General features: G+C 37.3%; 1 protein-coding gene across 1 annotated transcript; it reads left to right on the forward strand.

Moving 5' to 3' along the window:
• Window positions 1–20494: 20494 nt before the first annotated feature.
• Window positions 20495–24642, forward strand: SOSTDC1 (sclerostin domain containing 1). The gene is made up of 2 exons (XM_017836272.1): window positions 20495–21121; window positions 23327–24642. Exons 1-2 carry the CDS (start codon window positions 20803–20805, stop codon window positions 23740–23742), a joined length of 735 nt encoding a protein of 244 aa, XP_017691761.1. The 5' UTR covers window positions 20495–20802; the 3' UTR covers window positions 23743–24642.
• The last annotated feature ends 870 nt before the right edge of the window (window positions 24643–25512 follow it).

Below are 25512 nucleotides of genomic sequence, written 5' to 3' on the forward strand. Positions count from 1 at the left end.
TTTGTGTGAATAGATACTTTAATCAAGAAATCCTGAAGCTTTATACTTAAGAACTTATTTTTATCAATGCAGAATTCAAAGCACAGAATTCTAAAAGCACAGAACAGCAGTGATGGAAATAAATTTAAGATCTACTGACTCTCATCTTGAAGCCCAAATATCAGGGCTTTCTGCAATTGGAAGGGGGAAAAAAGAAAGTGGATTGAAAGATACTTTAATAAAATAGTTTTAAAGACATTTAAAATACTGAAATGCATGCAGTGAAGTTTGAGCCTGAGAATAATTTTTCAAGTGCCTGAAAACTGGTATGTTAAAAGTGATCCTGCGTTCTTGCTTGACTGGGACACTCACAGGATATAGTGATTGTTTCCATGTTCCATCAGAAATATTTAAATAACTTTTTATTCCAAATCTTGTCTGAAAAGCAGGACATTTTTCAGACAGGAACATACTCTTCCCTCAGCCTGTGCTTTGTCAAAATGAATGTGGTCACTCTTCTTGAAAGATGTCTTTGTATTTAATACTAACTTTTGAAAGAATTTTTAAATGGAAACATTGTTTTGTTCTCTCAGCTTCACAAACTAAGAACTTCCTTAATATTTCATTTTGTGAGAGCAGATAGCTTACTATAAGAACATATAAAAAAAAACCTGGAGGTTGAATTGAATCCAAGTCCAAAATGAGAATGAGAATGTATTTTCATCTTTATAGGACAAAGAAAAAACTTACACAAATAAACAATTTTAATTGAAAAATGCTGTCAAAATCCTAACTATTTGGACTGGTTTTGATTTCAGACATAAAAGAGTCCTAATTTTATAGAAAAGACATGATGGGACTATGAATTATTCAAGGTTCTCAATTATCAATATAAATATTATGGTCTTGTTCAACAGTGAGGGGATTGTATTCATTTTGGCAATATTCAAAATGCAATCAACCATAGATTATGAATGCCTTTAGACACTGTGCAATGGTGCATAAAACCAATCAATTATCCTTTATGACTAGGCTTATCTGGCACTGAGACTGGAAACCTGTATAAATGTGAATTGTATGCACCTCAAAAATACATACAAACTATTTTATTGTTTCTGTTTGCTTAATTAGTATACATAACATTCCTAGTTGATCTGGGCATGGGAATCTTTACCATCCAATTTTCACGTGTCCCACATCTATGAAATTTATTTAGGAATTAAATAAACCGAGTTTATCACTCCTTAGAACCTTGTTGTATGTCTCTTGTCTCAGTCTCATGAGATACCTCACCACATCATTAATCTACGTGTGCAGCATGGAACTCATGATTGTGCAGCATACCATGAGATTTTTGCAGCATTTTGAACTCCAGACCTAAAGAACTAAATGTGTTTGCACTACAATTCCCTGAATAATTACTTGAATTATTCCACCAGTATAGGTCAGTTTGAATCTTTGCCACCACTGGTATTTGTAATTCAGATCAGAAGTAGACAATTGTGCTAAACTGTGCATCCTGTTAATGTGCTCATATGAAACAGCAGCACCATCAAGGAACTTTCTTGAATGCTATAAAGTTCCCTCCCACAGAGGAACAAAGGAGCCAGAGAAAGATACTGTATTCTCCGAGCTTCCTGCACATCACTCTGCTATATTCAAAATGCAACGCCCCTCTCTTTTTGGCTAAATAAGCCATTTGTTTAAGGCTTGATTCCAACCAGTATTCCACTTCACCTTTATATTAAAAATGCACTTCCCATTTTATTACAGCTGTAAGACATGGAAGTTTTCTCCACATTCCTTAGTATATGTTGCATTTAGAGGATGCTCTCTTCAATCATACTATTACTGCCTTGACAGTTTAGTCATTGTTATTCATGAGGCCTTCTTGATGTTTATCTGCAAGTTGTTCAAAGAAGATCACACAGCGATGACCTTAAAATGAGAATGAATGAGGCCTTTGTGTTCTATAAATCACTAACAGTCAGCACAATGCTTGTATTTTTCTCCTGGGAGAAAAAAAGATAGCTACCTGTGGCCATAGGCTTCTGTGCTTGTACATAATACCAGTTACTAGTGCAAAATTAAATCTCTAACAGACAAGGTGGAACAAAACACCGCTCAAATGAAAGCAAAAGTTTTCAACACCTGTGTTCAGCCTAAGTTGCTAGAGCAGAAGAAATACTGAGTGTCAGAGAAGGCAACGAATATACATGATTCAAAGTCTCTGAGCAACACTTTAAAGACATTCCAGGAGAGCCTAACATAATTAAAAGAGCTGTAGATATAGATAAATGCATTAAAGGAATAAGCCAATAGCGTATTCGAGGAAAGTGTAAGTATTACTGAAGCACAGCTAAATATATTAGCCTGCTATGGCAAAAATGAGGTACTCTTCAAAATATTACATTTTAAGTTAATGAATACTTATGAATAAAATAGTTGGTTGAATTGAGTAAGGAGGAAAATCAAATTATATTCTCCCAAAGTAATTTTTTTAAACCTCTACGAATAAATAATAGGGCATTTACCTATCATACTAGAAAAGTAACAATCAGATCGATAATATGAAAAGCTTCAGTTTTCTTTTCACCAGTATGGCAGTTGAATCCCAAAGTTGCTGAGAAGCTCTCAAAAAAAATTTAAAAATGCCTTGGCATTCTGGGTAAAAACATGTAACTCCAAGGGGAACTTTAATGATTATGCAATTGAGCAGCTACCTTATGTGGAGAGACAAAAAAGTTTGTGCGTCTTCAGCCATGAAAGGAGAAGGCTGGAAAGAAAAGTGATGAAGGGTTACAAAGTCATGAAAATCATGGATGAGGTAGAGGCAGAACTTCTGTTCGCTCTATTCTATAATATGAGAACTGGAAAACAATAGAACATCAGCTTAAAACAAATCTAAAAAGCCTTTATTTAAACACAAAGTAGTGGACTTCTGGCACTTGCTATCACATGGAATTTCAGGGGCAAACTGTGTCAGGAGGTTCCAAAAGGGATTAGACAAACAGATGGACAATATCACGATAGGGTGAGGATGTACCTCTTGCCACCCTGACACAACAGTGGTGTATTGTGGGAAGAGAAAGAGGAATGGATCTCTGAGAACATCTCGGTTTATAAGTCTCTGAATAGCTTCTCCTATTGCCACTGCTGGAGACAGAAAACTTGCCTGGATATGCCATTGGTCTGACCCAGTAAAACCTGTCTGATATTCTTAAAATGAAATTAAGAGCTTTATGTAAGTGCAAGCATCAATCTGATAGGCATTATTAATACTAAAAGTGAATGTAAAGCTTGAATAGTTCAATTTGTTGTTACTTATCTAGGCCTCATAAAAGTCAAAATTGGGTGTGCCTAGTAAAAGTAATTTCTGTAAATTATGTCCTCCCTTTACAGGAATATTGTTGCTTTCTGAATTGTAAGAATTTGTGGTTACTTTGTTTTGAATATATAGCTTCTGTATTTTAAGATTCTTTATTGTATGATATAAGGGGAAAGTACTACATGGTTGCATGTGCTTACAAATTTACAGCCAGGCTTAACCTAGAAACCAGCAAACAGAAATGTATTATAGCTCATTAGAAATACAGTGGTGCTGATAATATTTCCTAACACGCCACTTTATTTTACATATATGATGTGGAAAAGTTCAGGCTATTAAACTCATTTGTTGCCATTAAAAGGGGGTGATTGTGTGAGGTTTTGCTGAGGGTGAGCTCACAATAGATCTGCAAGTTTTCAGCTGTAATTATACACAGATGCGATTCTGTCTCCATTTTTTTAATTTAAAAAAAGGCACCCTATCTCTCTATTTGTGTCCTTAATGAGAAATAAAAACATAGCAGACAAAACACATTTTTCAGGCAAATGTATAACATCATCATCATAGCTAGGCTTTGCGAACAAAGATTTGAGAAGGACTCTACCCACATTTGCTACAAAAATGTATAACATACATTATCAATAATGCTGTCTTCAAAATTCTTCTTCAAAATTCTTTTGTTGCTGCTAGGAAATTCAGTAGAATATCCTGCTTCTAGGGAAATCTCTCAAAACATTCATCCTATCACACCAAGGGTTGAAAAAAAAAAAGGCATATTCTGGAAGTTAATTATTCCAGACTCAGTTTGACTAAGGAGAAAAGTTTCGATCCAGGGCTTTTTACTTAGCTACTACATTGCACACCTGAGGTACATGCAACAAATCCTCAAGCATAGAGGAGCCTGCCCCAGTTTTGTTTCCCGTTTGTAGTTCACTTTGCTGGATGGACTGAAATTTCCAGTCAGATTTGCAAAGCCCATCAAAGTAGTCTCTGCTCTGTAAGTAGGTTCAGATGAGCCACATGAATGATGTCTACATTAGTTAAGTAGTGCAGGCTAATGGAAAAGAATTTGTGCCACGAAAAGGTTAGTGCTGAGAACTTAACATCCACATTACACGTTTCAGGAAGGTGTTTCTAGCCTGGTCCTGTGGCTGGAGAACGTAAGGTGTGCTTTTGGAGCATATCTTCTAGTTCAATCTCATTCAAAAGCTACCTGGTTCCTATGCTTTGAGATTGCTTTGTGNAAAAGCATGATAAATACTGAAGAAGCACAGGCTAAAATGTCAGTGGTTAGATGCTGCCATGGGTATCAACAACACTCAAAATTAGTTACATTTCAGTACTTTATGCACAGAGGTCTTTGACAGTCTGGGTTACTTAGAGGCTGTGCTTGTGAAGGATTTTGATTAGAATAGTGCTTCTAACTTTCTTTTAGTATGAGAATGGATAAGCCTAGGGAAGCTGTAAGATATCTAGGCAAAAACGAATTTCATAGAACAAAGAAAAAAACAGAAGAACTTGTTTGCAAATGTAAACATGTGCTTTCACTACATTTATCCACCATATGGTGGTGCACAACATAGCCCTTTGGATCCACCTGAATGAATGAGGAAGGGTTGTACGTCTAGTTCACAAATACTGACACCAGAGTTTTGAAACTCACAAACATTTTTCGATATTTGAATGCTCAAGGAAAAATTTTGCATTTTATCAAACTGCCATATCTGGGAAAAAAAGTGGTAAACAGTGCTCTTTATTGATGAATTACATTTTGCCCATTTTTTATCTTTCAATGGAGGCAGGAAACTCTCAAGTGCCTGTATTTTATTGAAACTGTAGAAAATCTGCATGGTTTAGAGAATATTGACACTAAATTAATTAATCCAAGCTGGTTTAGGAAAAGATCAGGCTTATATAAATAGAAAATGTTCAACTGTCTACTCAATGACAAAATTTTGAAAAAGGGAGGCCACTAAAAAGTGGAAAAATAGATCCTTTTGATTAATGACTCAATAGTGGAAGAATGTTGCCCATACCCATCTGTGTCCCAGACAGAGTGAAGGAGATGGTTTATCTCCTGCCAGGACAAAAGCCAGCACAAAAGAAAGATCTTACAATTGAGCATTCTGGTGAATCTTCACTTATGGTACCCCATGGAGGCTGTAGTAACAATAGGGAGAGGAAATGTGACAGACTAAAAAAATCTCACAGAAATCCAGAAGATGAGAATTTAAGCTTTTGTACTGAATGTGGCTATAGGTGTGTATTTGAGTGCAACCTGGTTCTGTGTTTATGAAAGAATATGGTATCACTTTAAATTCTCTACTAGCAAAATAGTAAGATAGGAAAAAACAAATAGAAATAAAAATAGAATCTATGGTTCCTCCAGTGTGTTGTTCATTATTTATGTGTCAACTAAACTGAAGGAGCTCATTGCAATAGGCTGTACAAACTGCTTCATAAATTCTTGATATTTAAGCCAACACTTCCAAAACCTTTTCAAAATGAGGAGTCTAAAGCTGGGTCTTAAATCAGTGGACCGATTCTCAGTTGTACCATGTGCCTAACCATATCTGCTGAGTCAGCAAGAACTACAGCGATCAACGTTTTAATAAAACTTACACAGGTTTTCAAACTTTTCCCCTCACCTTTGCTACTGCTCTCACCAAGATATTCTCCTTTGCTGTTTCCTCTTTCCTCTGCAGAATGAGAACTGCTTCTAAAGGGCAATTTCTCTGTTGGAAGAGAAGATACATTGTCACAGGTAAAGAAAGGTTGATTACATACAATATAATCAATGTAGATTCCACACTCACATTTGTGATTGACTTCATTAACTTTGAAGAGCGTCAGTGTTTCTTTTCCTGGTGTGCCTTTCCATCTATTTTGTATGAGGAAGTAGATTCTAGAGCTATCACAGTTCAGGAGGTGGTTTCATGGTTCCATGGCTCCCTCTGCTCCTGCCCTGCGCACATTAGTCCTTTTCCCAGCAGACATTTCTCAGCACAGCTTTGTGTCTTGGCCTCATCCATCTTTTAGCATCTTCTCAAGCACTGTGATTTGTGATGAGTGACCTCCTATGTAGAGAACTGGCCTAGAATGACAAATAAATAAGTTACACAAAGAAATAAAAAACCCAAACCAATAAACCAAAGAACTCGGGCTTCTTTTGACTTGAAGTCATAGGTTTTTATGAAATGGTTGAGGTAGAACTCATAATTTGATATAAAAGTGATTAATGATGATATGAAGATATTTAGCACCTTTTTCAATACTATGCTCCACCTTTTGATTCACTGTATTCCATCTCCGATTTTCTGATTATTTTCCAATCTTTATGTTTAATCCTTGTTTATTAGTAAAAGTTTGTTGTTTTTTACTTCTCAGTGATTTCTACAGCACTTATGAAACAGGAGGAGCAACTATATGTACCTTTCAGTTTTTTAAAATGTCTGCATTCACTGCGTTTATTCCTTGGTATGCACCTGGACTGTAGCATTCTGCTGCTATGTGGGGCATCAATGTAATTGCTAAGGTCTTCTGCAGATTCATGAGTTTGCCCTGATAAAATACAAAAGAAATAGACATCTAGGGGGTGGAAATTTTGGTGTGAAATCACAGTACTCTCCTGAAGACATAACCTTGCTCCCAGTTCACATTAAATGGCACCAACTTTCATCCCACAAGTTCTAGGAACATATTTGTTTCATATCTCTGAGAGCACCAACTTCCCATTTGTGTACAGCTTTAGGACCAAAACCAATGTTCTTATACATAAACCAGTACATTTCAATGAGATAAGTGTAATGAATCTGATTTTTCTACTCTGAGATGTTTCTAGAGAGAATGCATAAATGGACTGTGCAGAGGTACAGATTACCAGTATTCAATGAAAAATTAGCAATCAGCCTGAAACAGACCTACTTCTTGTTATAAGAGGCAAGGGGAGTCCACCTTAACTAATTAATTTTCTAGAGGTATCTATTTGCATGGTGGAGCAAAGCTTTCAAAAGGTAGGCACAGATATAACTGTTTTTATCAAAGTATTCTTCACTCTGACACTGCCGAGAATTTGACAGCACTGGTCTTACATTAGATTTTTGTCATGAATGCCTTGATATTTTGTACTTAGCGTATAGCAGGCCTCATGCCATATTCTTACAGACAAAAATAACTCCTTTGTGTTCAGCGGAGTAGCTTGGTAATATCTGAGAGGCTGAACAATGATAAATGAGAGAGAAATAAAATAATATTTAAGAGGTCACTGAAACCTAGTGGGCCTGTACCTTTACAAGGGGAAGTGCTGGGTAGTATAATGGCTGAGAAGTCTTTTTGCGGCCAGAAAACGAAAGCCCAAACCATCAGGCTACAGATAAGAGATATATTCTTAATTGCAAGGGTGAATGTCCAAATTAGCAGAGAAGAGATGGATTTTGCATCTGCTGAAGTCTTCCTTCACATTTCAGTGTCTTTCTGAAACACGTTCTTTAGTCAAATACAGGTAATGAAGTTCAGTACAAAAGAACCTGGATGTATTGTATAAAATCACCTAGCAATCTCCCCTGGCCTTCTAATCTCAAAAAAAAAATGCTTTGGGAAATGAAGCAACATTGGAGTCATGCGCTGTTTGGTCTTCTAATGAAAAAAGAGTAACAAATAACATCTGAATACTTTTCTTGTGTATGTCAAGTATTTTGCCATATCTGCAGTCTTTAGAATTAATTATTTGCATCAATTTTTGTGGCTTTCATGGTCTCAGATTCTTAGACTCTAAGAAAAATAATGCCTTGCTTTAATGACTATCTTTTTCAGATAAATATCCAGCTGATAGAAAATAAATCATCCTTGTGAACCAACTAAAGTAGATGGCTGGTTTTCCTTGCCTCTTGTAAAGCCTTCATCCAAAATCAGTTTTCCTTATTTTATGTTTCTTGTACAAAACTCAGAAACAAGAAAAATTTGCATTCCATATACTTAAAAAGAGAGTATTTTTCTTCTGTTTTTCTAAAGAGTTATCATTGAAACAAAGAAATACTATATAAAGACTTTATAGTTTGTGGCACAGAACAACACACACAACTTGGCCAGTAGACCATGTGTGGAAAACTAAAAAACAATTTTGATGAATAGCAGGTCCCAAGAAGCAACATCAATTGATATAATTTCTTTCTTTTAAAATGAAATTGTCCCAATTTTAAGAGAATTCTTGCAAAAACTCATTAAAAAAAAGGTATTAAAAAAAGGAAAATATGTAGATTTTAGTTTACAGTTTGAAAGGGAAGAAGCAAATGTACATTTTAAAATGTTTTATATACACGTTTATTATCTATACCGTATGAGTTGTGTTTTGTCCATAAGTATTCTATTGATAATTTACATACAATTCTTGGATAAGGACTGGCCCTTTGGCAGAAGTGAGGTAGCATGGAGTACCTAAACAAAGAATCAGTGAAATCTCTTTCTTCTGGTGAAATAAATTTTTATTTTGTTGAGACTTTTGACTCAATATACAAAAGCACAGTTTCAATTTGATTTGGTGTTTCTAATGCCACATACTAAGTCTTTTATATTTTCAGTCTTAACTAACAGCATTTCATTGAATGGTGCGGCTACTCCTCAGCAAGCTCGATCGCGCCTCACTTATGCACAATTGTAGTCGACCTGCAGGAGAGTTCCTGCTTCTAAAGAAGTGTACACTTTGGTCCTAACTTGTGTTGAGCATTCTTGGGCTAAAATACAATCCTATATGACAGTTCTGTAAGCTAACAAAAAGAGCACTCACTATATCCTCCATTTTATTTCCACTGTAACAAAAAAGCTCGTGATTTTAACATATACATTCACCTGATACTATTACTTGTATTAGTTGCTTGCACGCAGTACTGCTTTTTTTTTTTCTAAATTATTGCTATGTTTAGTATTTTCTTTTTAGTAGAGCATACCAATCTGGCAAATGATTGGTAGTAACATGTAGTTCATCACTCTCCCATAGGAAAGTTCTTTTGCTTGTCTGCAGCCTCATTAAGGCTTTGTACCTGGCAACTGTCTCATCTGCATGCAATACATAGGAACTAATATCCACATATATCTGTCAAGGAAAGCCTAACACTCTAAGCATTAGCTTCAAGACACACAGACTACTACTATTCCAGTCCCAACCAAATAATTTCAACTGCTTCTGCCTTCCCAGGTACTTAGTGGAGTGGTAAAGTCTACAATTAACTGAGTATTTTGAAAAATCCAGGGTCCTGGACATTTCATGTAAATAAAAAAATGTATTATTCTTTCAACAGTGTTAGAACTTCAGTCTAGTGTTCTTGGCCAAAACTTCTGTGGTCCAAGGTATGTGTTGTGCCTCCATGTCTGGTTGTTGCTCCCTATGCAGTGTAGTCACATTTAGGTGATTTTGATTGAATGCAGTTTGCAAAGTCTGTTGGGACTTTTCAGGATGAAAAGCACTTTATAAATGTAAAATATTTTATTATTACAGCTGCCTCCAAGAGAGGAGCTGTGTTTAGCTGAACGTTCGGAAAAAAAATTTACAGAAATTTATCAGAAACTTTAATTTTGTTTCCAAACCACAGTCACTAGAGATTCAAACTATTTATCTCGAATAGTACCTGCCAAATTTTGATGACATAAAATTCCCTCCTCCCCATTTAAAAGTGCTGGATTGACCACAGTCATACTGCAGACATTAAAGTAACCTGCATTATTAGGTTTTCTCCACATTCCAACCTATCTGCCTCAGGGTATTTAAATCCTACTTTCATCTCCGCGAGGTTCAGTATTTCCAAATCCAAGCCATAAGGCCATGTCTAGACTACAAACTGAGAAGTGGGTTTGACTGCACACATGTTCACGCTAAGCCACATGTCCTGCAAATTTTCCATCTCTACTTTTGTACGTAGCCCACTCACAGCTTGACTTTAAATAATTTACACTCTTATAAGGAAAACCAACCTCCCAGCATTAGCTGATGAACCATTACTATGATTGATATTGCCTGGGTGCAGGCCAGGCAGGCTGCCTGAACAAAAGCTTGGCCCACACAAAGCCACTGAGTATAATCAGCGTTTCTGAGTGTAGCGAGAGTTTTTCCATTCCCTGGTACTCATGGTAAAATGCCGCCTTGGTATTAGTTTAAGGGTTTGTGGTGTGAATTATGGGAGAGTTAGGTCTTGAGAATATTCTGAGATCCCCACATGCTTGACAGTAGAGATGCAAATCCTAGACATAAAAAGCACTGTAAAGGCCCCAAAATCATGAGATTAGATTAATGAGATATTTTCAAGTACACCATCAACTTTTGATGCTGAAGCCCAAACCAATTAAGGTTCAGGATACAGCCTGAACTTTTACCATGCAAAGATTATGTGCACCACAAAGTTGAAGGCTAGATTTGGAGAGCAAACTCAGTGTTCTTCCTCCTCAGATGTTTTGCTGAAGGTAATAGGCAAACAATGAGCAACTTCAATCCTCTGCTAACATCCTTAGCCAAAAAGGACCTTAATAGCCAAGAGTAATCCTGAAGTAAGATTACATTAAGCAGTGTCTATATTCTTGGGACTGTCTGCCTTCCTTTTATCTTTTTGTGGGGGATAATTAAGATATTTTGAATTTTTTTTAGGTACTGTAGTTTCACAAAGTGGTGTTAAGTCTTACGTGGTGACATGGTATTAAGTCACTGCTACATTACCTATTTTATCAAAACAAAGAACAGTTAGTGATACAAAAAGGACTCAAATAGAAATGGAAAGATTCCCAAGCTTCCCTTCCAAAGACGATCACAAATTTCTTATAGTGGCATTACTGCATGTGGCATGAGGTTGAAATTGGAGTCTCAGTGATGAAAGTCCATAGGAAGCAACGCATATTGGGGAGGAAGGGGCTTCTAGGGTATGATGCGTTCAATAATGACCTCAACGCACACTAGACTTCTGTCAGGAAGAATGAGACAAAGTCCTCCCCCAGATGTTTGGAACAAGTATTTGGGAAGGACTGCCATCACATAATTAGCACAAGTGTGCTGACATTAGTAATAAACATTAAGTAATGGAAACACTGAAAAAATGTAAATGATTTTAACAAGCTGGATAAATCAAAAACTTTAGAACCATGCTATGCATAAATATGATGTTTCTTTTTAATGTGCAAATGTGAATCTAATAGTGCTAATTAAAAAAAAACTAATAAAAAGACTACACTGGTTGCTGCTTATAGACAGTTAGAGTTCCTATTGGCCTTTCAGACCAAACTGGTTAAATACCAGTTTCCTGGGCTGATGGTGACATGCCATTGCTGTATTTATATTTTAGACTATGAGATCTCATGTACTACCTGCAGGGAAAATGCTTTGGGTTATTTTAATGTGCATGCTCCAAAAACAGATTATCGGAACTCGGACAGCTACTCCCTTGGTGAGTGTTTTACTCCATGGAGGCTTTAAACCCAACCCCTGTAAGACAATTGCAGGATTTCTATTGACTTTAGCAAGATTCAAATTGGACCCTTAATGCATAGATTTTCCTTCTGACAGTTTATAAAAAAATGATCTATCTTAAATAGCTTATTTTTGACAGTTAGTGTTTTCTAGAATGTAATTCATGGCCATATATACCTTTGTCCTTAGTAATCATCATATCCCTTCATTTTTGTTTATAATGACTGAATTAATAGTAATGAAATAACAATTTTTCTCACTTAAGAACAGAGAAAGTCATTAATGAATAAATTGGCTCCAGCACTTCAGTTTTAGTTCTTCTTTTAACAGACCTTATACTGATACTGAATGTTGACAAGAATTATGTATTGGGTTGCCCAGAACGAAATACTTTTTTCTGCATAAGAGATACTTTTTTATGTTGTCCATATAATTTTTTAGAAGGACCACAAAATACCTATTCTATGCACAATTTATAACAGACTACGTATGTAAATGTGGTACAGTTCAAGTAAAAAGCAGTTGTAAAACTGGGTATAGCCTAGAGTGGGCAAAATCTAAAAGTTCATGTAGGCATTTGAGAGGCATTTACTGACATCCTCTACACCTATTAAACAGAAATTATGCTATAACTTCTTGTACATATAGAAGTAATTTTTAATTAATTTTCTTTTATGTAATTCATTTAAAGGAAAGAACCTTAGATATGGTTCTTTACTATTGTAAGGAGCTCTACAGTAACAGGTACTTTGTCACTGAAACTGCTAAAATTCTTTTCCACTAATTTTTGACATAAATTAGTGTAAAATGCATTAGCACCTACCAGAATCCCATCAGAATACCTATTTTATAAAATTTGTCCCCAGATCGCCTCCTGGACCTCCATATTCTACTGGCTTTTTCTGACATTGTGCAAGTATGTACCCTTCATAAGCATCTCTAGTGCTTTTCCTCTCTTCAACTGTGCAGAAAATTCTCTGGAGACATACCTTGGTTGCTAAAGGTGCTGCCTGCACAGTGGAACCAGGCGGACAGACATGGAAATGACAGGCAGTTGTTATCACATCTCTTATGCTCCAACAGCTTGCCAGAGTTTGCAATGGAAAAAGAGAAGGAGGGATTCAGCACGGGGTGCTAATTCCATTCGTCTGTACAAGAGGTAGATGGAATTGAGCATCTGTGATGCAAAACTCTGAAGGGAAGCTTGAAGACAGAATTTCATGATACTACTCTCCTTAGAAGTAGCAAAGGTAGTAAGTAACAAGAAAAACAAAAATTAAGCAAAACACCATCTCTTACTGGCTTGTATACCAAAGTGGCTTGATACATCTAACCTTATGAAACAAATATGCATCACCTAGACTTGCAGGAGGCCAGACTAGTTACCAACAGGGAAGAATCAGCCCAGGAATTTTCACCTGCAGGATTTTTCAATTACAGTAAAAATCATTTTGTTGTTTAAATCAAGCAAGCATGAATGTGTGAGATGGAGCTACATTTCAGATGAAAACTCCCAGAAGGGAGGAAACTACTCTGTTTTTCCTCAGTGTGAAAATTTATTGGAAATATTCCTCCTGAAAAACAAACTCAGATGTTGACAGTTATGAAAGCTTTATTTGTCTAATGTTTCCATGTTAGGATACGTTTTAGAAAAGCAACCCTGTGAAAAGCTTTGAAGAATTGCAGAAAGGCCAAGTGAACAAACAGAATGTTCTGACATTTCCTTTCTTGAATACTGTTTATATGTCATCTAAACCAGTTTGTAATTCCAAATAGACCAAATACTGAAGTCCCAAAATAAATGTCGCTCACAACAACCATGCTTTGCACTGGAAAGAGAATGTCTTCATTGCCTGAAGGTTACAGGCATAAACAGTGGCAAGGTTTGAATATGGGGTAACACACATTTGTTGTGAAGCCTATTTAATTCCTGGACAGTGATGTGAGGTCAACAATGACAAGAGCTACTGTTATAGCCAGTTTTAAACAGTATAGACAAAGTTTAATATTTGGAGAAGCATTTAAAAATAATCATTGCTGATTATCTCCGCTGACAGCGGCCTCATTGTCAAGTTGTTTTGTAACCATATTACTTTAACTATATTTTATTTCAAAATCTGTTGTGATCATATAGATATATAAGGCATTAGATGAAGACTGAAATCCCACTGCACTTCAGGCTAGAGGACAGTTTTGCTTAAAACTCTGTGATCAAGCAAGTACTGCTTACTTATTACCATGAAGGTACACTGAGAGACTTCTAAGCTTAGATAAGATAAATAATCCCTTAAAACCTAATGCCATGCTTAAGGCAGGGATTATCCTGCTACTGTTGAACTACCACTATTAAAAGTCAAGACTAATAAAAGCAAAAATCAAAATAGTAACATTTGGTTAGATTTTCTTCTTTATCTAAAATTTATTCTGTAAAGAATCTCAAAATGTGAGGATTTTTTTCTGACTTGGATTGAAGAAAAGATTTTGAAATCTTGACATCTACTGCTGCAAAGAATTGCTATTCTTGTTCTTCCCTAAAGTGTTTTGATATTAAATTTTACATAGAACCTGGAGAATGTACTGAATATTTATTCCCACCTCTCAACATTATGGCAATAGCATTTGTCATGCTCTTCGCCAGGCTGACTTCACATATGTTTCTACATATTATATTTGTGAGTGACATGAGTCAACAACAACAACAAAGTGTTCTCACTGTAAAAATACCTAGAAAACTATTAGGCACTTAGCCCTAGGATTTTCGAAACTCAGCTCTTGGTGTACATATTGCCACTTCATTAGCTAAGGTTCTACTGTAGTCATAGTAAGTTTTATTAAGCTTTACTTTTGTAAAGTAAAGCTTAATTTTATGTTTTAAAAGAGATCCTAGAGCATTCCACTGAGGAGATTTTCAATCAGCAGGGATCTATCAGCTCTTTCTGTTACATTTTCTTTTACATGTGAATTCAAGATAATTAAAATTGCTAGAAAGGAAGTCTGGAATGGGCTGTAGTGCCTGTGTAGTCAGGTGATACTTGGTTCTGTGTCTTTATTTCATTCGGGCTGACTCATTCATTTATTGCATGAAACAGTTTAGGACTTAAAAGAGAACTAGGTGACTGAAACTAACTTCAGGTAGGGAGGAAATATGCTCAGTAGCTAAGAGTAAAACCAACACATCAAGATAGATCCTTGGAGAAAGAGACAGATTTCCATGTTAATTAAAGTTCCCAGTGTTTAAAACTGTGTCTGGGGTGATAATGTGGAAACATTTGCTGGTTTATAGCAGATCCCACGTGTGCAAATAAGAAATTCTCAGTACTGTACCAATACACCATTATATGGGATGGATTAATTTTAATAAAATAAGCTCTATACAGTTTGATCAAATATATTGTGGTTCACGGGCTAAAAGCAAAATCGTGATACTGAGTGCATGGTAAGTCTGTGAATTTGTTGTGCAGAACAAGCCATTTCTGTCTCTTGGCAGGGAAAGGATTACACAGTATAACAATTATTAAAATTCTCATTTGGGGCCAGGTTTTGCCCTCAGGTACTTCCTTAATTTCAGCAGGGAGTTGTGCATGTTTATCTGATTGAAGAATTTGGACATTCTTGGTAAAGGTAACTTTTTTTTCTTTAACAAGAATGTGCACTCGTCAAATCTAAAATCTGAACGTAGCAGGGATAGGTTTCCTACCAGGAGACAAATGTCAGTAACTGTTCTGTTTTGATAAGGTAAAGTGATTCCCTTGTAAGGGAGTGGGAGATGGTGCAGAAGGAAGGAAAGAGCGATCTTCTTCTAGATACCTCGTAGGCTTGTTTTTAAATTATGACTTTGGATCTAACAACAGGTTTGGCAAGTGTTTGCCTAGGAAATCCTGACACTGTGCCAGATTCTCTTAGCTGGTTTGTTGTAGAGTGTGCATTTTTTAAATACACTGTAATCAGTTCAGACCACATAATTAGAAACACAAAGCAGTTTACTGAAACATAGTGATATATTAAGAGTTCAGTTAATTACATGTAAAGAAACAAGTCAGACTTCAAAACCCTTACTCAGTTTCTATTTTATTTGCAACTAGGGCATGTTGATGGGACTTTGCCTGTTTAACATTGAGTAGGAGTTTCAGAATTTTAACCTGAGGGTAAAATTTTCAAAAGCATTTAAGTGACTGGCTCACTGAAAATCAATAGGACTTTCACTCCTTAGGGCAACACTTTAGAAAGTATGCAGATACTGAAGTCCAGTTGACTTCAGTGTCTATGTGCATTAAAAAAAAAATAAAATCTATATTTATTGCCCTAAATCTCTTTAAAATAGAAGTGTTACATTTTGGTGTCATTTAAGAGTTTCCAAAAATGTTATCCTGAGTGGACAAGCTGTTATTCTCTTTTTTTGTTTTCTTTGGAAAACATATTTGGTTTTTCTTCTTCAACACATGCGGAAATCATAAAACTTGTTTTGGATGATAAGCCACATTGTCTTTAATCTTGTGTTAAAATCTTACTGCAAATGCTTAAGAAGAGGTGGCAATTATAATTAGCATGGACAGTTCTTCATTCTACTGTACATTTTCCTAGAATTTTTTTAAAAAATTAGATATTCCCCCTTTTCAGTGTCTTTTTTAATAAAAGTGATAAATTACCTGCATTGAAGCCACAGTCTGACCTAAATTATTCTGTCTACATTATGTATAAGAGCAAGTAGAGAAAAAATAAAATTGTAATTCGGCATCTTAGAGAGACGAAGGCATAAATCAGAACTAATTAGTCATTCTCCCTAATAAGAATATATGTTATGTTTTCCATTTAATCTCTCAAATGTAATTTAATTAGAAAATTAACAAGTGTCTGTCTAGAAAAACTTCTGTCTTTAGAGAAAAAAGTATTCAAAAAATTTTGGTTTTAGAATTTGCAGCACGGGGACATATCATGGTTCTCTAACATGTTTTCTGTATGAGCTTTAAAATTATGCTAACTTGTTGCACAACACCTTACAAGTTCTCAACAGTTGCACTTATTACAATTTTACCTCACTTTCAGACAAGTTCTCTTATCATCCTCCAAATCACATTTTATGCTGCTTTGAAGTGCATTACTAATATGCTTATTGCTTAACAGAAAATAGCCTGACAGTCATTTCTGTTTTAAGGTGCAAAGTAATAAATGTCAGTTTCTTTTTTGCAGTCATTTATCTGAGCCTATACTTACTCTCAAAGTATCTGCCTTTGAAAACAAGTCAGAAGTGCAGTGCTCTAATGGTCTTTGGGATTAAAAAAAAAATAAATAAAACCAAACTGTCAACCTTTATTTCCACAGCGCCTTCATTCTAATTTTGGCCTTTTCCTGTCATTACTAAAACAGGACAGGCCTAAGTTTATGAAAAATTGAGGATTCCTTCTTATTTTGTGCATGTGCAGTGATCATGTGATTTGCAAAGACAAGGCTCTCTGACAGTCATTTGTACTTGTCAGTGCATACCCTTCTATTCCCTGTGGCTGTTTTGTGCTGCTAGACAGGTGTGTGCACTCTGCACAAAACTTTGCCCTTTGGACATCATTATAGTGTCTAAGAAACATGGAGGATGGGATCTTGACAGACTTATAAATGACCATAAAGAAGTGAATTCTCTTCTAGGATCTTTAGGGAATGTATGCCTAATTCTACATCCATTGAGAGAAACGTGTTTTTTCCATCACAGAAAATGGAAAAGGCAAGAGTTAAAGTGTGTATAACTCTGGATACCATCCTCTCTGAAGCATGATGGATGGCTTTACCACTATGTTTAGGTTCACTCAGAAGCAAGGCTGTCAAGACAAGAGGAGCAGTTAAGCTGAAAAAAGTGTGTAGTTAAATGTAGCACTTTATTTCTGAGTATATGTACAAACATTTAAATTATTCTGGTTAATGGGTTTCTGCCCTGTGCCTTCCCAACAGTCACCTTTCAAGCACCTGACTAAACAATGGCCTTTACTCCATGCCAAGTAGTTGAACAAAGCTCTCTTGGATCCTTAGCAGCAGTGAAATCCAGTCTCCTGGACCTTTCACACTGAGCATTTAACCTCTCCAGACACTCAGGTACAGTCAGTGTGCCCCAGCTGATCTTGAGCATCACAATGGAAGATAAAGGAGATAGAATTTATTGCCTAGGACTCAAAGCATATAGGATTTTATAGATCAATAAGAACATCCTGAGTTATGCCCAGAGGCAAAAAGGAAGCCAGTACAGACTTCAAAGACCTTGTGTAATATATTCCTTATGGCCAATATTACAGATTAAGCAGAGCAATCTTCTAAACAAACCATTGAATCTGACTAGAATGAGGATAGACTATATGTTGTATAAGTCTGCTTTGGAAGCTACAATGGTAACTTACAGCCTTCACCTTTGTGAACTTATCACAACATCTAACTAACGATAGCAAAAAATATGTAAAGTCTGGGAACTCGTTCTGAGCTAAGCAACAAGAAACACCTTTTGATTCTGAAGTTCATTGTGGAAGAATGACCAAATTTGACTGACTAGAATCCCTTCCTCTCGAGCAACTTCTAATCTCTCTCAGGGAGACTCAGAAAAAGTGGAAGACTGCAAGCTCTAGGTTTGATTAAGAAAGTATAAATCAAATTAACTGACAAACTCCTCAGAAGCCTGCTTACCTCTCAAAGCATGGAGGCTGACAGTACTGACCAAGGAACTGAAATTATGATATTTTCATACCATATTTTTAACAAGTGGAAAATACATATAAAATTATAATAATGTCTACTCTGTGTCTAGTGCACAGAAAAATGAGGTAATCTGTATTCTCTTTCCTGTGGCAAACTCTGGGCCAAACTTTTCCTTTACAAAGGATGTGAGAGGCTTGTCTTGAGGTCTTCCTTCTCTAAGTGACAAGACCAAGAGATCTACGTGACGAACTTAATGGTTTCAAGCAGACTAAATTTGAAAGGATGACTTTTAGCTTTCATTGAAAGCTGAAAAGACTTAGCAAGCTCCTTGTAGACCCAGTTCTATAACCACTCCAAAGCCCCATTCATTTGCCCTGTGAGAAGATTATATGCCTTATTTCAAAGAAAACAGTTTTCAAGGAAACTTCTGACTTTCTTAAGTCTTGTCTAATGTGGGAAAATCTCTCTACTAGGAAGAGGTCCGCTGACGCGTACACACAGGTACTGTGGATAACTGGAAAATTGGTTCCATGCTTTTAATTATAGTGGCTCAATTCAGCACAGAGACTATCCTGCAGGGAAGGTGAGATATGTGAAGATCTTTATGATTTGTGAGTATGAGAAAAAATGAAGTAGGACCTGAACATCAACAAAGCAGACCTTTGGTTCACTGCTATTGAAAAAAAAAAAAAAAAAAAGAAAAGCTCAAATATTAATGGTCTGTAATGTACATATATTTTTTGATATTTGCTTAAGAAAACTTTTTTTTCAAGGGAAGGTAAAACACACATCTTTGCTTTTGTGGTTGAATTAGATGTTCCATGAGAGTGGAACTTGCAGCTCTGTCAGGGGATAGCAGTGATCCCACTCCTCCATACATTACTCTGCTGAAAGATCTCGCTCTGCCTTGCAACATTCTTGTTATTCCAGAACTGGGTTGGGCTAGTCATAATAGATGCAGGCAATCAACTCAACTTCCCCACACACAGCTCTGCCAGTAAAACTCACTTCACCTTGCAACACTCCTGTTTTTCCTGTGTCCTTTAAGCAAAGGCTATCAATTTGGCACTTACGGTGGATCTGTTCTTACTCCTGCTGAAATCCAGGATAACTTTCTTAGTGATGCAAGAGGAAAGTGTTGCTGATGCAGACAAACCTCTGCTTGTGACTAGGATGAAACAAAGTTGTCTTCTCTGAATGACTGAGATTTTGATCCTGGCAGTAGAGGTAACTAACCTCTGTTCCACTTCTGCTTTTATTACAGCAATAAAATCCGGTATGATTATAGATATCAACTCAGTTACTCAGTGTGTAAGCGAGATTAGAGTCTAACCTTTACATAACGTGGCCCTCTGCAAGGTTGTGTTTTTTCCCAAGAAAAACGTTCCATTTAATTAGAACGCTAGACCTTTCAGTGTTGATCACTGTTGTTTTATTTATAGCAAAAATCTATAGAACATTCACCAGTATATAGACAAGCATTGACCTACTGGCAGCATCTCAGTTTACACTAGTGTTTGGATTTGGGCCATGTAATTTTATGTAAAATCAAGTAACTGCCTGACACAGTAAAACTGTGCCAAAGTAAGGATTATTCTTCTGAAAATTTGAAAGAGATTTGCATGTTTTCTCTTTGTTTCCTTTATCACATGAAATAATGCATTAAAAATATAAGAATGCTCTAGGCAATGTACAAAACTAAAAAAGACTAGTTTGGTGAATGAGCATGGTGAGAGGCTATGAATATGGATATGTTTGTACTAAGAGCCTAGAGGAGATACTTTTTATGTGGTGATACAGAAATACATACTTGTAACTTTGCACACCAGGGAGAGAATATTCCTCTAAAACAAGCAATTTCTTTTGCAGTGCTCCCTGTTGATCAAAGCTGCATAATTTAAAGCATCTAGAGGCAGCTTTAAATTATTCACAATATTTTTTTAAATGATCTTGGTATACTGCAGACAGTATTTGTGTAACTAGCAGTCTTCTTTAAGTTCTATAAATTTTTGCATCCTTACAGAGTTCATCTCAGTTTGAGAAGATGGTATGAAACTTCGCATAAGAGGAGCAAGAGAGACTCATTCTGACACCGTGTTAGTCACATCACACAAAAGTGCCAGGCACACGGGGCTACAGGGAATGGCACAGTAGACACGGCCGTCTCTAGGTCTCAGTCCGAGTTCTGCTGTTTGATGGTGCCTAAGAGTTTTCTGTATACCCTCAAAAGCCTCAAATAGGAATCCTGCAATTAGTGCATCTAACTCCTCCTTTACTGCAGTCTTCTCTCCTATTGGTGAAAGGTCTTCGCAGCTCATGTAGGGATCCCACCCCTTTTGTGGGTTTTCATTCTGAAGCTATCCACAACTTTACACCTGAATGAATGCCAAACCTCCCTGAATATATAAAGGAAATCTTCAAGAGCAATTGCAGAGTTACCCAGAAGAAGCAGAAGGAAAAGATTTCATCCAGCTCTGTCAGACAGCTTGAACCAGCCATGCTTCTCCCTGCCATTCACTTCTATGGCTTTCTCCTGACTTTCATCTTCACGAGAAGCTACTTGGCTTTCAAGAACGATGCCACAGAGATACTTTATTCACACGTTGTTAAACCCGCTGCAGCGAGCCCAAGCAGCAACAGCACGTTGAATCAAGCCAGGAACGGAGGCAGGCACTACACCAGCACTGGATCCGACCGTAACAGTGAGTATCCCACCGGCGGTACTTCCACCGCGTCCCGCAGCCCCGGGCGGCAGCTGTGCCCGTCCCGGTCCCGGGAGCGGAGCCCCCGACCGGAGCCGCGCATCCCGCCCAGCGCCCCGTGCTTCCCCCGGCCCGAGCGCGGCGCTCCAGGGAACCGGCGCCTGGGGGGAGCCGGGGCGCGGGGAGATGCTGCTGGTTCCGGGCCGGGATCTGCCTCGCCAGGCGGCCCCCGAGCCAACAGCCCGCCCTCCCCCGTGCTGGGGAGTCCTGTAGGACCGGCTCGCTCGGCCAGGTTACTTCCTGAGGGAGGTTCATCCAGGAATGCCGCGTTCTGTGGGTTATCCGGCAGGGAAGCGAGATAAAGGAAGAGGGGTGAAAGGCATTTCCAGAGCGCTCGCTTTCTTATCTCCCACTACGAGCAGGGAAGGTGTCTGAGCTACTTTTCAAATGCAATGAAATACTCTGAATTTCGTTCCCGCTGTTTGGTTTTACTTCCTGCTATAGCTCTTAACCGCTTAACACCTCCAGCAAATGTAAACAAATCAGCTCATAATTTACCTATGATCTCTGCTCTAACTTGCCTTTTTATATCTAGTCTTCTCCTGCTGAGTTTTATGTATATATGTCAGATACACGGGGATCTGGAAACCTGCTGACTTTATCTGTTCCCTCCCCTGCCCACCTCCTCAAAATGAAACAAATCCAAACAGAGAAGCATACACACACCAACCCACAACAATTCGATAAAAATAGTCATCCCTGGAAAGTGAAGGCAACAAGTGACACCGATACCTTTCAGCTAAGCCAGGTGTGTCAGCTTCTGTGAATGCTAAGGTTTTAAGCGCACAGGAAACATCTCATCATTATAAGATTACTGGAGCAGCCCAGTAGGTATTCGTTGTCAATGAGCTGTCACTGGCAAAAAGCTGAGCCAGGAAAGACAGAAAACCAAGAGACAAACTTAGATCTGTGAACAGCTGCTTCCAGGTACATTCCTGAGTGCAGCTGCAGGAAGGCAAGCCTGAATCTTTTCTGCAAGGCAATCAGGACAGCAGCCCTGTCACTAGTCCCTGGGGTCAGCCTGCAGATTTACAGTCCCTCTGCCTGCCCACCATGAGACACAGAGGATAGGGTGAAGTAATCTTAATGCAGTGTCTCTGTTCAGAATTTGCTTCCAAAAATCCAAGTAGAAACAGAAGCAGCCTGTAGCTGAGATATGTAGATGTACCTTCAAAGCCTTTTATGATTCATTCTGAAATGTTTCTAGTAATTACTTCTATTTTAAAAGCGTTAGTTAATTGCATTGTGTGTAGAATCCGCGCCGTAATTGTCCTTCAGAAAGAGGGAGAGCACAGCCAGTAAAGATTGCTTATTAAAATTAAGCGCGCTGTGGGCGTTTATTTCAAAGTGTAATTACTGAAATAAACAGTTGTGTTTATTGCAGGGAGTGCAGAGCCGCACATATAGACGGGTACAAACATGCCTGTATGAGAAGCTCTGCATGTTGATTCTGTCAGTTGCCTGAGAGAATTTGCAGGATCCTCTATGTAACATATAACATACAGACTACTACAGATACAAAGATGGTGTTATCCTGAGGGCAAAATGACCCCTCTGAAATTGTTACGGCTAATCATTCAAATTTCACAGGCAGAACCCCATTCCCTGGTAACTTCAGCTGTTACCACTTCTGCAGTATCTGTGTTTGAGGCCACAGAGTTCATGGGAGACTCAGTCCACTGTAACCATGGAATGAGAAGACACACACTGTTTGAAATTCATTTAGAAGCATATAAACCATTTCCAAAGCATTATTTTCCCCCTTGCTAATGATCCAACATAATTGTGAACATCACAGAGCAGATTCCCTAGATTGAGAACAAACAGGAAACATTTCTTCCCTTGGGGCATTTTTCTCTTCTAAAAGGTATGTCCCTGAGAAGAAGGATAGAGAATAAAATTGCCTCTTCTACCACAACTGCTGAAGTGCATATCATTAGGATTTCTTTATGCTCTGGTATTACCCAGAGATACCATCAGCGCTTGAGGCCCTTGTGTTGGGGGACACAATAGTAAAGAGATGTCCTGTAAAGATTACAGCCTACTTTAACTTCTGCAAAACATACCTGGTTAATGTGAAAATGACTGGCTGAGGAAATTGCTCCATTCTGAATTTCAGTGTTTATTGTTCTGTGCATTCTACAGATCGTGTTCAAGTTGGTTGTCGGGAACTGAGATCCACCAAGTACATTTCTGATGGCCAGTGCACCAGCATTAACCCCCTGAAGGAACTGGTGTGTGCTGGTGAATGCCTCCCTTTGCCACTGCTCCCCAACTGGATTGGAGGAGGTTACGGAACCAAGTACTGGAGCAGGCGGAGCTCGCAAGAGTGGAGATGTGTCAACGACAAAACTCGCACTCAGAGGATCCAGCTTCAATGCCAGGATGGAAGTATAAGAACCTACAAAATAACTGTGGTCACAGCCTGCAAGTGCAAGCGATACACCAGGCAGCACAACGAGTCCAGCCACAACTTCGAGGGAACCTCTCAAGCAAAACCTATCCAGCATCACAAAGAGAGGAAAAGAGCCAGTAAATCCAGCAAACATAGTACAAGTTAGAAGTCAAACATTCTCTCCTCTCTCATCTCCCTCTCCTCGTGCCAAAACTGAACTCACCTGTAACCATTTGCTTTACCCTTCTGACTGCTTAAAGACAAGTCTGCCATTGCTGTGTTCTCAGTTGACACTACTTGCTTTGACCAAAATCAAAAGGGGCATTCTCAGCATATGGACATTTTGGGTGATTTTCCAGATGCTCAAGATGGGAAATAACACAAGCCTTCCAAGCCCATACTATAAACTTTTACATGTTCTCCACCCATGGAGGCAAAGAATATTTGCCACGAGTCTTCACTGAAGTCTATTTTGTAAAAAGATGCTTTGTCGTGTGTTTTCCTGAGAACAGTTATCACATCTATTGCCTTCTATATCATGTTTTATGAACTTCTGACAACAGCTTAAAAATACACCACCTTGTATCTGCTTTCAGATTCATTCTAAAAAGATGCTTTGCATGCTCACCTTTCTCTTATCTCAGTATACCAAAAATTAAAATATGCATGGCAGCAATCAAAAAGTAAAGCTGAACAAACTATTTATTTGTTGTTGTAATTATTTAATGAGCTTTTATGTGTGTTATTTCCCTTCAAAATTTCCTTATGTTTATAGCTTTTCATATGTATCAAAGTATTTTCCTATGATTTGTGGCTGGATTAGAACATAATTTTGTAGATAATGTAAAATAGACATTTTAGCATTCTTGGTATATATATTTTAATTTTGAACATTCATAGACATAGGTGTTATTTCGAAGTAGCAACATAAAAATTGTATTTTTCATTCTCCACCCTGTATTATTTTTGTTTAAAAAGTGTGCAATCAAAAGACAGATATAACTTCCTTTCAAATTCATTGGTTTCTTTTGTTTTTTTTAGAAAAATAAACACTGCTAAAAACCTGTATTGTCTGGCTCTGTGTATGAAAATGCACACATTTTTATCAGTCACAACATTCAACCTTAAAAAACGAGAGAATGTTATTTGGTTTAAAAAAATCTATCCATGAAATTTAAAATTAAAAATCTTTCTGGATGTAAAAATCTTACATGAACATTTAACAGATGGTGCTTATTAATGGTCCAAGCCAGGTTCTTATTTAACAGTTCTCAAGTTGTACATTTCAGAAGAAGTGTATATTTGGGAAGTTTTACAAGCTAGCGAGACACCACCATTTTTTTTTTCTTTTCGTTAGTGATGATCAAGTCAAAGAGCAATGGTATAACTTACATATGGTTTCATCTTTTCCACAGAACCAGTAGAGTACCTCACATTTATCCACAAATTCTTGTAGAATCTATCAAAAAATATATAGTAATTAATCTGCCTTTAAACACATAGTGCATGAATCACTTATTCTCAGTCTTTCAAACTATATTGAAACACTGTGGGCAAGATTTCATCACAGGATTCTGCTGTTCTTAAATCATTAACTTTTACAACCCATTTCCACCCAAAGTAAAAGTTACACAAGAGGATAATAATGAAAAGTCTTGCCTGATAAGGTCTCACACAAGCTCTCTGACCTTCTTTTTATCTCATCCTGTTTTGTATTTTAATTTCAAAAGATTCATCATGAAGTTCTTGGCAGAGATCTTTCTTGGTCGTTAAAGTAGTAGAACTGCCTGACTCACTCAGTACTTTATTGACAAAATTTAATGATTTTTCCTCAAAGTTACTTTTGAGAATTCTCTTTAAAATTTGCTATTTGTAAAAAAGATATATACTTTTTTATTCAATTTAAGTGATCCACGTGGTAGTACAGGTAAAAAAC

The sequence above is a fragment of the Lepidothrix coronata genome, unplaced genomic scaffold, assembly GCF_001604755.1.
Source record: "Lepidothrix coronata isolate B3197 unplaced genomic scaffold, Lepidothrix_coronata-1.0 Scaffold273, whole genome shotgun sequence".
Taxonomy (NCBI): domain Eukaryota; kingdom Metazoa; phylum Chordata; class Aves; order Passeriformes; family Pipridae; genus Lepidothrix; species Lepidothrix coronata.